Source organism: Delphinapterus leucas, chromosome 12 (genome assembly GCF_059928025.1).
Source record: "Delphinapterus leucas isolate spDelLeu-1000000601 "Yukka" chromosome 12, BTC_Dleu_Yukka2, whole genome shotgun sequence".
NCBI classification, from domain to species: Eukaryota; Metazoa; Chordata; class Mammalia; order Artiodactyla; family Monodontidae; genus Delphinapterus; species Delphinapterus leucas.
Window position 1 is genome coordinate 36,284,330 of NC_143140.1, and position 12,222 is coordinate 36,296,551.

The 12,222-nt window shown below is 38.8% G+C and overlaps 1 protein-coding gene across 1 annotated transcript in view; it reads left to right on the forward strand.

The window, feature by feature from the left end:
- The window catches only part of KLHL32 (kelch like family member 32), a 233,350-nt gene that overhangs the window by 39,520 nt on the left and 181,608 nt on the right, over positions 1-12,222 (forward strand). The window contains exon 2 of the mRNA XM_022552885.2: positions 5,047-5,134. Within this exon, the coding sequence (XP_022408593.1) occupies positions 5,112-5,134 (23 nt within the window). The 5' untranslated portion in view covers positions 5,047-5,111. The remainder of the gene's footprint in view (positions 1-5,046; positions 5,135-12,222) is intronic.

Consider the following 12,222-nt stretch of genomic DNA (forward strand, 5'->3'; position numbering starts at 1 on the left):
CGCACAGGCTTAGTTGCTCCGTGGCATGTGGGATCTTTAAGGACCAGGGCTTGAACCCGCGTCCCCTGCATTGGCAAGTGGATTATTAAGCACTGTGCCACCAGGGAAGTCCAAGGTTGCCTTTTATTCCTTTGGGAACTCTTCTACCTTTGCAATAGCTTCCAAACTACGACCAGAGTGATCTTTCTAAATGCAGATCGCATCGTGCAAGTCTCTTGCTTTAAAACCTTCAGTGGACTCCCACTAGTGTTAGGATAATGACCAAGCAGTATTCTTAACACTGCTTGTGTGATCTGCCCTGTGGCCTCTGATAGGCCCTGCTTCTTTCTGCTTTAGGACCTTTGCCCGGGCTGTTGGCTCTGCCCAGGATGCCTCCCAGAATCCCTTTCCCCACCCCTTACCCAGTTGATAATTATCTTTCAGAGATCCGGTCAGATGTCACATCCTCAAGGAAGCCCCTTTTCTGATCACACAGGATGGGCCAAGTTTCCTCCTATGTAAAATGATAATAAATCATAAATAGTACTAAAACAACAATAATAATAACAACTAACACCATGTGACAGGCACCTTCTGAGAATTCCAATTTGTTTAATCCTCGCAACAACTCTATGAGGTGGGTATTACTATTTTTAAGATGAGGAAGCTGTGCTTCGAGCCCCTTGCACTTATCACAATTATGATTAAAGAATGAATTATACAGGCACTGGCAGTGGGCCAGGATGGGACTGAAGGGCAGCCTTCTGTTTAGAAGGGAAGGGCTAGGAGCTGGTCTTGAGGCTGTGTTTGCATAGCAGATCACGCTGTGCTCTGGGCTGCATGCTTACTTGGGATTGCTTTGAGAGAGATGAATGATGATTGTGAAGGCTAAAATACTCTCAAGCCACTCCTTGCTGTCCACTGTGGCCCCCTACAAGCCCTGTGAAAGGAAAAACTCATGTATCAATTACTGTATCCTAGGAACCCAGCTCCAGGTCTTGCATAAAGTAGTTCTTCAAGAAAGATTTATCTGATGAATCAGTGAAAAAAAAATCTCCACAATTTTGGAGATATTTTTGACCAAGCTATATCGAATTCTGCCCTAATTGTGCAACATTGATGGTGACGGTGAGTCCTCAGGGATTTCATTTGATCTGGGGCTGAATGATGGATGCCCAGGACTTGAGGGGACACGTGTGGACCCTGGTTAGGGAACAGGTGGGCCAAGGGAGCAGATCTGAGACCTCAGGAGTGCTGGTCCTTATAGTGAGGCAAGGCTGGGAGGAGCATTCTGCCCTGAGTGGAAGCAGACAGAGCAAAGTTGCATGCTCTTTGCACAGGTGATCACAAAGGCTAATTTGGTGGAAGGGAATGTGTTGCCTTGATAGTTTTAGGGCCATGGGTGTGGGGGGCTGAGATGAATATAATTCATCATATGATGATTTGATTCCAGGCTCAGAAAATTGTAGATGGTCACAAAGGGACCTTGAAGGTGATCACTCTCAATTCAGTAGAAAAAGAGCCACCTCATAGGCTCCCAACCCCACATAGCACTACCCTTAGGGCTTGTGCTAAATGTCATTATATCTCTAATGGGGTGTGAGCAGCCCTAAGAGCTACATGCTTGGAGAGCAACTCTAGCCTTTTTTTCCTACTATTCTGCTTCCTATGGCCCCACCAAATTGGCCCAGCGCTGAATCCATTTCTGGATTCCGAGGAGGGGAAAGGCAGGAGGCTGGCCTGGATTTCCCTGGGCTTGTGGGAAAAGGTAAGAGCCTTGAGTTAAGAAGGAACCCACATCCCAGGCACAGGAAAAAGTGCAAGAAGACAAGAGGATAAAGAGGTCTGGCTGGCTAGAAGACATGTTTCATGTAAGGGAAACTTAAAATATAAAATAAAATTAATAAACAAAATGTAAAAACAAATGTTATTTATACAAAAAGAAAGTTATAATCCAGTGATACAATTTATATAAAATATATGTAGTAAGTTGTAAATAATATGTAGTAAAAATAGTAAATAATAAATAACAGTAATATTCAGGGGTTGAGTCATCCTTTAACTCATTTTAACTCACCTTTAAAATGGTGTTCATTTCATTAAACATTGTAGAATGGAGCAGATGATAATTAGATAGTTTCTGAGGAGAGCTAATTTAGTGAGTTGATCTCCAAACAATAAGGGAATTTATCTTAAGATTTTTAATTGTCATGTTTGGAATGTCTGAAAAATATCAAGGTAAAAGTGTCCTTTAATTTTGGATTATTTTAACTTTTAGGATTCTTATTCTATATTCACCTAGTTATTGGGAGCATTTAAAAATATTAGACTTTCCAAAAGATTAAGGTTTTTTTTCACCTCTCTGTAGTAATAAATATTCTTATGCCATCTTAATGCTCAAGTGTCCATCTCTGTTAGTGTTTGTGTTAGGCAATAAGAGCCTGGAATTTATAACCTAGTTTCTGAAAGGAATCTGTAGCAGTGGTAGGTTGCTAAGAAAGTCTCTTAGCTAATGAAACAACGTGCCTTGAATTATTCTGATCCTTTTTACTGCCAGTTGTAATGGATCAATTGAAAATGATGCTCATTTTTAGATTTGTCAAAACTTAAATTAGAAATAAATGAAAGTATAGATATACTATTTTCAGTAATTAAAAAAAGAAAGCAAGAAATAAGTATAAATGTATGAAAAATGTTTGAAACAATCTGTTCGGTAACTGGAATTCTCAGCAAATTATGATATATCTATGTGAATTACTATAGTATGAGGGTTTGGATACAATGTAACAAATACTATATATTAGTTAGATTGGAAATCATAGGTCTCTCTTTTATACAAATCAGCAGAAATAGGCACAGCTTTACACATTCTTTTCGTAAGTGTTTTTACACTGTATTGCTTTTCAAAATGAAACTTAGAAGAGAGCCTGTTTAAGATTATCCAAATTGGAATTAATTTTGCTGCTTGGGTGTGTTAGAAAATGGGAGCTAGACCTTCTAATGAGAGTTGTAAAGCATAGTCATGGAGCACGTCCCAGACTTTTCAAATAATTTACTTCTCTGTTTAGAGTTACAACAATGATTGAAAACAAAGGCTGGGGTGCGGACTGTGAGATTGAATGAATATATAGCCAAGGAGTGATTTCAAGCCTGACAACTTCATCCAATTACATATTTCCAATTATGCTAATCCTAAAGCTCCTGTAAAAATCTGTTTTCCATTTCCTTATAATTTACATCCTTTCTATATGTTATTTTTCTATCTATTTTTCAGAAATTCACTCCTTGAATAGAAAATCGTCTTTCTGTAGATGCCCAAGACGTAGTTGATTTTAACTTCACTAAAGGACAAGTCAACTAATATTTGTGGCTTAGCCTCTGCAACTTTATTTTATCAGTTTTTAAAAATTGAAATATAGTTAATTGATTTATAATATTGTGATAGTTTCAGGTATACAACAAAGTGATTCAATGTTTTATATATATATATAGATAGATAGATAGATAATGTTTATATTCTTTTTCAGATTCTTTTCCATTATAGGTTATTACAAGATATTGAATATAAGTTCCCTGTGCTATACAGTAAATCCTTGTTGTTTATGTATTTTATATATATCAATAGTAGTGTGTATCTGTTAATCGCATACTAATTTATCCCTCCCTCCTTTCCCTTTGGTAATCATAGTTTGTTTTCTATGTCTGTGAATCTGTTTTGTAAATAAGTTCATTTGTATTATTTTTTTAGATTCCACATATAAGTGATATCATAAAATATTTGTCTTCCTCTGTCTGACTTACTTCACTTAGTATGATAATCTCTAGGTCCATCCATGTTGCTGCAAATGGCAACATTTCATTCTTTTTTATGGCTGAGAAATATTCCATTGTATATATATACTGCATCTTCTTTATCCATTCCTCTGTTGATGGACACTTAGGTTGCTTTCATGTCTTGGCTACTGTAAATAATGCTGTTATGAACATTGGTGTGCATGTATCTTTTCGAATTAGAGTTTTTCTCTTTTCTGGATATATGCCCAGGAGTGAGATTGCTGGATCAAATGGTAGCTCTATTTTTAGTTTTTTAAGGAACCTCCATGCAGTTTTCTATAGTGGCTGCACCAATTTACATTCCCATCAACAGTGTAGGAGGGTTCCCTTTTCTCCACATCCTCTCCAGCATTTATTATTTGTAGACTTTTTGATGATGGCTGTTCTATCCAGTGTGAGGTGATAGATACCTCATTGTAGTTTCGATTTGCATTTCTCTGATAATTAGCAATGTCAAGCATCTTTTCATATGCCTGTTGACCATCTGTATGTCTTCTTTGAAGAAAGGTCTATTAAGATCTTCTTCCCATTTTTTGATTAGGTTGTTTGTTTTTTTGATACTGAGCTGCATGAGCTGTTTGTGTATTTTGGAAATTAAGCTCTTGTTGGTCACATTGCTTGCAAATATTTTCTCCCAGTCTGCAGGTTGTCTTTTTGTTTTATTTATGGTTTCCTTTGCTGTGCAAAAGCTTGTTTGATTAGGTCCCATTTGTTTATTTTTATTTCTACAGTAACTGCTATTGGGAAAGCTGGACAGCCACATGTAAATCAATGAAGTTAGAACACTCCCTCACACCATACACAAAAATAAACTCAAAATGGCTTAAAGACTTAAATATAAGACATGGCACAGTAAAACTCCTAGAAGAGAACATAGGCAAAACATTCTCTGACATAAATCGTAGCAGTATTTTATGAAATCTTAATTTTTCCCTTTGGCTGTCTGATGTTTTAATTTTTACTGTAACTCTTACTTTAGCTATTTTTGGTTCTCAAATACATTTTGGCTTCTTAGTCCCTGAAGTTCCAGTAAGGTGAAAAAACTTCAAAATTTAGAAGCATTCCAAACCATTGCCTATTATAAGAGCTTTCAGTCAGATTGTTATATCTCGATGATAAAACCCTCCAAGGTGCTTCCTTAGCATTCTAAAGCATTAGCATCATTAAGGCCCAGAGTGTGCTTTTTTGCATTTAGCTCACTGTGCTTTTCTTTCTTGTTTTTTTTGTATTCAGCTGGAATGCTTGCCGACTCCTCTGCAAATTTCTAAGGCTGAGACCCTGAGGAACCCAGCTGGAGAATGCCGTCTGAACGCTTCCTCAGGTTGGTACTGTAGGATACATCTTTGCTTGTGTAGCGAGACATGTGTGACTTGAAATCCTCACACCGCACATTCTAGGACCAAGCACAGGGAGGGGCTCAATGTGTATTTGAAGAATTAAGCAAACCAGTCTGAGAGTGTGTGTGTGAGTTTAGTATGGTAGCACAGGGGCTAACCACTGAGATATAATTACTGGCCAAACTTAGGTATGTTTAAGGATTCTTTGATACTACTTTTTTTTTTTTTTTTTTTTGCGGTACGCGGGCCTCTCACTGTTGTGGCCTCTCCCGTTGCGGAGCACAGGCTCTGGATGTGCAGGCTCAGCAGCCATGGCTCACGGGCCCAGCCGCTCCGCGGCATGTGGGATCTTCCCGGACCGGGGCACGAACCCGTGTCCCGCGCATCGGCAGGCGGACTCTCAACCACTGCGCCACCAGGGAAGCGCTGATACTACTTTTTATCTTTTTCTTATTTAGGATGCTAACCTCCCTCAAACAAAAGGTAGATGTCTCTAAAGGTATATGATTTAAAAAATAATCAGAAAACTATACATATATATGATTATTGTCCCCTTTAAAGCAATCACTTTAGGGTGACTAATATGTATTCTTAAAATACTCATAAGATTTTACTTTAGTACTTATTTAACAGATATTTATTTGTGCAGAGGATCCAGCAGTGAATAAAACAAATAAGGTTCCTGCTCTCATGAAATATATATTCTATGGGGGAAACAGATATTAAACAAATCACACCAGTAACAACACAAATATAATTGTGAAAGTGCTTTGAAAGATTGATAGAATGAGGTAGTACCTTCCTGAAGCAGTGCTCTATGACCTGAGATTTGAAGGGTGGGAAAGACATGGGGAAATGCCCTCAGGCAGGAAGGAGCCTGGCACATTCCCAGAACTGAGGGGGCAGTCAATAAGAAAATGCAGGGTATTCCTTTGAATATTCTCAGTGGAGGCGTCTTCATCATCCTCGAGGAAACCGTCAAAGGGATCCTCAAAGCAAAGAATGAGAGAGGTGATAAGCCCGGGAAATGCCTTCTTTTTAAATACTAAGAATTGAGTATGTCTATGAAATAATGAGACCAGCTTTCTACCATGACTCTGAAGCTATTAGAGATGACTAGTTCCAAAAATGTGTTCAGAAATGGAGGCATTGCTACAGCCAGTTTAGTGCCTCTGTGCTCCCCAAGTGAGTGTTGCTCTAGATGGGTGACTCTCAGTGGGGGATATTTTGCCCTCAGGGTACATTGTGTAATATCTGGCATCATTTTTGATTGTCACCAGGATCGGGGGTGCTATTGGCATCTAGTGGGTAGAGGCCAGGGATCCTGGTCAACATCTTAACAATGTACAGGATAATGACCATAGTGAAAAATGTCAGAATGTCAGTTTCACTGAGGTTGGGAAATCCTGCTCTGGATCTGGCATCCAGCCAGTATAGCACGTAGAGACCATGGTATCTGTCTGCCACCAACTAAGCCAAGTGATTTATTTCTGGCTAATAGGATCCATGTGCATTCTTCTCCAAATGATTTTTCACTTTAGATCTGCCATCTCTGCTTTCACTGATCAACTCTGATCCCACCGCCGTCTGTCCTCCATAGCACCATCATCTCTGCGATGGACTTTCCTTCTCTGCTGGGACACAGGCAGCCCCTTGCGCACGTTTCAAACTTCCCCTGTGCCACGTGGAACTGTTGCACCAGGAACATACATGTGCTGTGCTGTGTCATCTTCCTCACCTTGAAAAACTCCAAGCACCTCCTGCTTTCACTGAGACCTGTCTTCTTCTGAGGCACCACTTCTTTGTAGCCTTCTCAAGTGGTGGCCTTATTTCCTCAAATCTCATGTATTTTAGGGATGGGTAGAGAGATTGTTGTCACGCTGGGACATAGTTGTGCTTCTAGGTCATTACTCCTCATACCGGTTGTTTGAGAAGATGTCGACAACAAAACGACAGCAAAGACGGGCTCTTCTGAAGGTGGTGCTCTTCAGCTCTCTCCATCCCTTCTTCCTCTGCACTGTTCGCAGGGCCATCTCTCCGCATTCAATGAGCATTTGGCATGTGGCTGACGGTCTTCCTTCTCACCACAGACCCTTTACAACTTCCCAGTGCCCTCAGTGTTTGCCTGGAGTATCTGCCCGACTTGGTGGCCCTGGATCTTCAACCTGCTTCTGACCTTCCTCACTGAACCACCTACTCTCATGGTCACGCCGTGGATCATGCATCCCCAGTAGTTGCTCTATTTCTGAAACTACTGCATCAGCCACTTTATTCTTAGCAGGACCTCCTCTCCTTCTAGCTTCCTGATTTACTTACCTCCACAGTGGTTGCCCTTTGACCTCATGGCAAAATGTCTCATTACTGGCCCGGCCACTTTCTTTCTTTTCTTTTCTTTTTATTAAATTTTTTTGGAGTATAGTTGATTTAAAATATTGTGTTAGTTTCAGGTGTACAGCAAAGTGATTCAGTTATACATATATATATGAATATTCATTCTTTTTCAGATTCTTTTCCCACAAAGGTTATTACAGAGTCTTGAGTAGAGTACACCGTGCTATACAGTAGGGTCTTATTGTTTATTTTTTTAATTAATTTTTATTGGAGTATAGTTGCTTTATAATTGGGAGGTTGAGATTGATATATATACACTATTGATACTATGTATAAAATAAATAACTAATGAGAACCTACTGTATAGCACAGGGAACTCTACTCAGTGCTCTGTGGTGAACTAAATGGGAAGGAAATCCCAAAAAGGAGGGATATATGTATACGTATAGCTGATTCACTTTGCTGTATGGTAGAAACTAACACAACATTGTGAAGCAACTGGCCCGGCCACTTTCTACCAATCCATCAACACTTTCCTTCTCTCATTTCCATTCTTAGCCAGTTTAGAATCTATCACTCTTTTAAATCCTTAATTTCCCTTACTCTCTGCATTTTTGATCCATTTGCCTGACAAAATCCCAGCCCAGATGAGCCCAAATACTGTGTTTCCATGCCTTCGTTGTCCAGTGGAGATTGGTTCCACCAAATCTTTCGATTAAACAAGCCAAAAAATGCCCAAAGTTTTAATATTCCTTCCCTCCTGCTACTCAAAAGGCAGTCCTTTCCCACAGCTAAGCCCAGCCCCGCTTCTATGTTTTGAATCCTATCTTTCTTCTTAGCAGCCTTTGACTACTGTTTGTCTCTCAGCTGTGTTCTGGAGACACAGCTGTGCTTCCGTTATTCTCTCTATCCACATGAGTTTTACACCTCTAGCCAAGACCTCCTTCTGAGCTCCAGGTCCTGTACCACACCGGCGCTTGTCCTCAGGGTCCCAGCCCTGAACATTCTGTGGACTGTGTTTTAGGTCCATGCCCCCCACTGCCACAGGATCAGAGCATTTGCTGTTCCCCTACCTGGAAAACTCTGCTGTCCCCATTTTGCCATGGTAACTTGTTCTCATCCTTCAGCCTGCAGCTCCAGCGTTACTTCTTCAGGGAGGCCAGATTATTTTATTAAAGTGTAACTACCTTGCTAAACTGAGGGTTCTGTGAGGGCTGCTACAGAGTTTGGTTTGTTTACCATTTTATCTTCAGTGTCTGGTCCAATACCTGGCACAGGATGAATAAATGTTTGAGTGAATGAAGGAAGGACGGAATGCAACAAGGCTATCCATTTATATTTAAGTTCCTTTCCTTAAGTATCCATTTGTAATTAACTTGCATAGTCTTCATTATTTCTTGGTCATTTGCTAAGCATAGCGTATTTTCTTTGCTTATTATTTTGTCCATTGTTATTAATTGCTAGCATTAATTTTAAGGTATTTACAAATTACAAAGTGTTCTATAAAAAATAAAATTAAGTTCCATGCTGGGTTTCTTTTTTTTTTTTTTTTTTTTTGTTGCTGTACGTGGGCCTCTCACTGTTGTGGCCTCTCCCGTTGTGGAGCACAGGCTCCAGACGCGCAGGCTCAGCGGCCATGGCTCACGGGCCCAGCCGCTCTGCGGCATGTGTCATCTTCCCGGACTGGGGCACGAACCCGTGTCCCCTGCATCAGCAGGCGGACTCTCAACCACTGAGCCACCAGGGAAGCCCCCATGCTGGGTTTTTTTCCACAGCCTGTCTGCTTAAATAAATAAGATTGTTTCAATATTAATGTATTTAATTTGTATTAAAATATCTTGACTGTGGAATTGAAGTGATTAGGGCACAGTTTATCAATAGGCTGAACTGAGATAATCATGCATAATCCTAGTACTGTCAGGTTTTTCGCCCAGTCCTTTTCTTTTTTGTGTAAAGTAATCTATTTAAGCAATGAGGATCTCTATGCTACTTGACTGTGTTTGATATATAAGTATATAATACCTTATTGGTGACCTTACTTGAAAACTACCTGCATATATTTTGTATATCTAAATACTAAGTAAACATTGATATAGAAATTGACTTGAATTTTTACATTTGAAATACAGATGTTTAAAAACCAGACAGCTGTTTTGGAATTCATGTCTTGCAAACTGACTGAACTCAGTCAAAATTTATGCTATAAAAAATGAGAATCTGAGAGATTTCTGTGATCAAAAATCTTCACTATGAACTTGAAATAGTGATTTGCACTAACACAGTGCTTCACTGTGAGTAAGCTGTACCATGTTATGAACATTATGTTCTGCATTTGACTTTTTAGTTTTTACCATCAATTCCAGAAGGAAAGTTAAAGATTTGAAGTCATGAATAGTCCTGTCCTTGAGACCTCATTTATTTATCTCCCTGTTACTGGATGCTGACATTTGGCCAATCAGGTGGTTGCTCCGTGGCATCACTAAAAAGCAATTTCTTGCTCAAGGAGTCTGGGGCTTCCCATGTTGTACCTGGCAGAAGCTGGGTCCTGTGAGATTCAGGAACAGCCAGGCTCATTGGCAACCTGATGGGGTACCTGAAACCCTTCTAGAGTTCAGGTGGAAAGAAATGAGGGACACATCCCCAGGGAACTTTTAGACTGTCCCATAGAACCATAGTGCGAAGTATATATATAATTTAAACTTTTCAAGGAGACACATTTTTTAAAAAGTAAAAAGAAACAGGTAAAATGAATTTTAACAATATATTCTATTTAACCCAGTATACCCCAAATATTATCATTTCAACATCTAATCAATATAAAAATATTAATGAGATATTTTTGCATTCTTTTGTTTCACACTATGTCCTTGACATCCAGCATACATTTTCCACTTACAGCACATCTCAATTTGGACTACACACATTTTAAGTTCACAATAGCCACATGTAGCTAGTGGCTATTATACTGGACAGTGCAGTTCTAAGGAATTCCACAGAGGAAAGGGTATTGGGGTTGCCTTGAGGAAGCCAGGTCACCCTCTTGCACCCACTTGTGAATTTTGAGGTGGCAATATTGCTTCCATGGAAGACCTTTCCCAATATTAGGATGACACACAAATCTGTATACCCTCGGGAAATGTGACTCCTGTTGTATGGAGTTTTTTGTTTGTTTGTTTGCTTGGTAATTTAGGAAGTTTTAGGAATATACTTTTCCTTTCTTCTTCGTTTCCTAAATAATGGAGGGACATTGCTCTAAGGTGGGAGGTTTAGATTGCTAATTTGTATAATTTTGATGCCAAGGGAGCCATATGCAAGGATGTGTCTGCTTCCCATTCTAATTTAGACATGGTTCATGATAGTCTTTGAATCACCTCCTCCCTGGTTTATAATTATTGGCTTTATCACATGGGCCTATGGCTTTCCAGTTGTGTTCTGTGACCACTTGTGCATTAACACTTTTTGCAGATTTACATCTGAGAGTTGAGTGGGAAGTTTCAGAATACAGTAATGACCTGTTGATTAATAAGCCTTTATTCCTTGCCAAATGTTGGAGTATTTGTTTCTGCTTTTAAGGAGTCCTAACATATTGGTTCCAAAATATTTGGAATCTTGTGCCAAGTGTTGCCTTAAATATTTAGCATGCTGTTTTCTTTAAGCTTGAATATTTCAAGCCCAACTGAATGATACTGTGAAATTGTGCATCATCACAATTGTTTCAGAGCTGAGCCCTTTATTCTTTGCCAAATTTCAGTTTACAGCTGCTCTTTCCCTGGCAAGATTTATTCGCTGTCTATAGATATCTGAAATGCAAATACTGATTCAGTCTTAATAATAAGGACATGAATTGTGGCTCTATATTTGGGAAATGAGTAAGGAAACATTATAAGCAATTATTTTAATGTATTCTTCTGTTCCACTACAAATGAAATTTCAAAATACATTTATGTAGCATTTAAGGTGATATTAAAAGGGAGAAAAGTTATCAGAGTTTTAAATAAATGTATAAGTAAAATCTATTTTCTGTCCCCAAACTTAGTCAGTGCAAAGATAAATGTTTTTGAAGCATGATTTCAAACGTTTCCTATCACTATCTCATGTTATATTAATGTGTATTGTTTTTCAAAGGTAACTTTGATTTTGAGATTAACTATGCACAATCTAAATATAAAATTAATATGGACTTTGTGATTTTTTTTTCCCCCAGCATAGATTTTTGAGATCTTCTTTACAGATTATCATTTTTTGGTTTTGTTTCAGGTTTTGTTTGTTTCTTTTATTTATTTTTTATTTTTTATGTTTAAATTTTTTTGGCCACGCGGCATGTGGGATCTTAGTTCCCTGACCAGGGATCGAATCTGTGCCCCCTGCATTGGAAGTGTAGAGTCTTAACCGCTGGGCCGCCGGGGAAGTCTCTGTTTCTTTTATATTTTAAGCAGGAGGACAAATTACATTATTATGTTCATGGTAATAGGTTCTCAAAATGCCTAATCTTGCACCATCAGGTTTCTTATCTGTGAAATGGAGATATTAGTACCTGCCTCATAATGTTGTTATGAAGATAAAATGAATTGATAATTGTATATCGCTAAGAATAATTCATGGAACATAGTAAGGGCTTTGTGTTTGTAAAATATATAAAAATGTCATCCTTTTAGGAAGGATTTTTCAAAGACTATCCTAAAGCTTACTTAACTGAGATAATATTTCTATTACTATTCTATTCCCTCATTTCTTTGAGCTA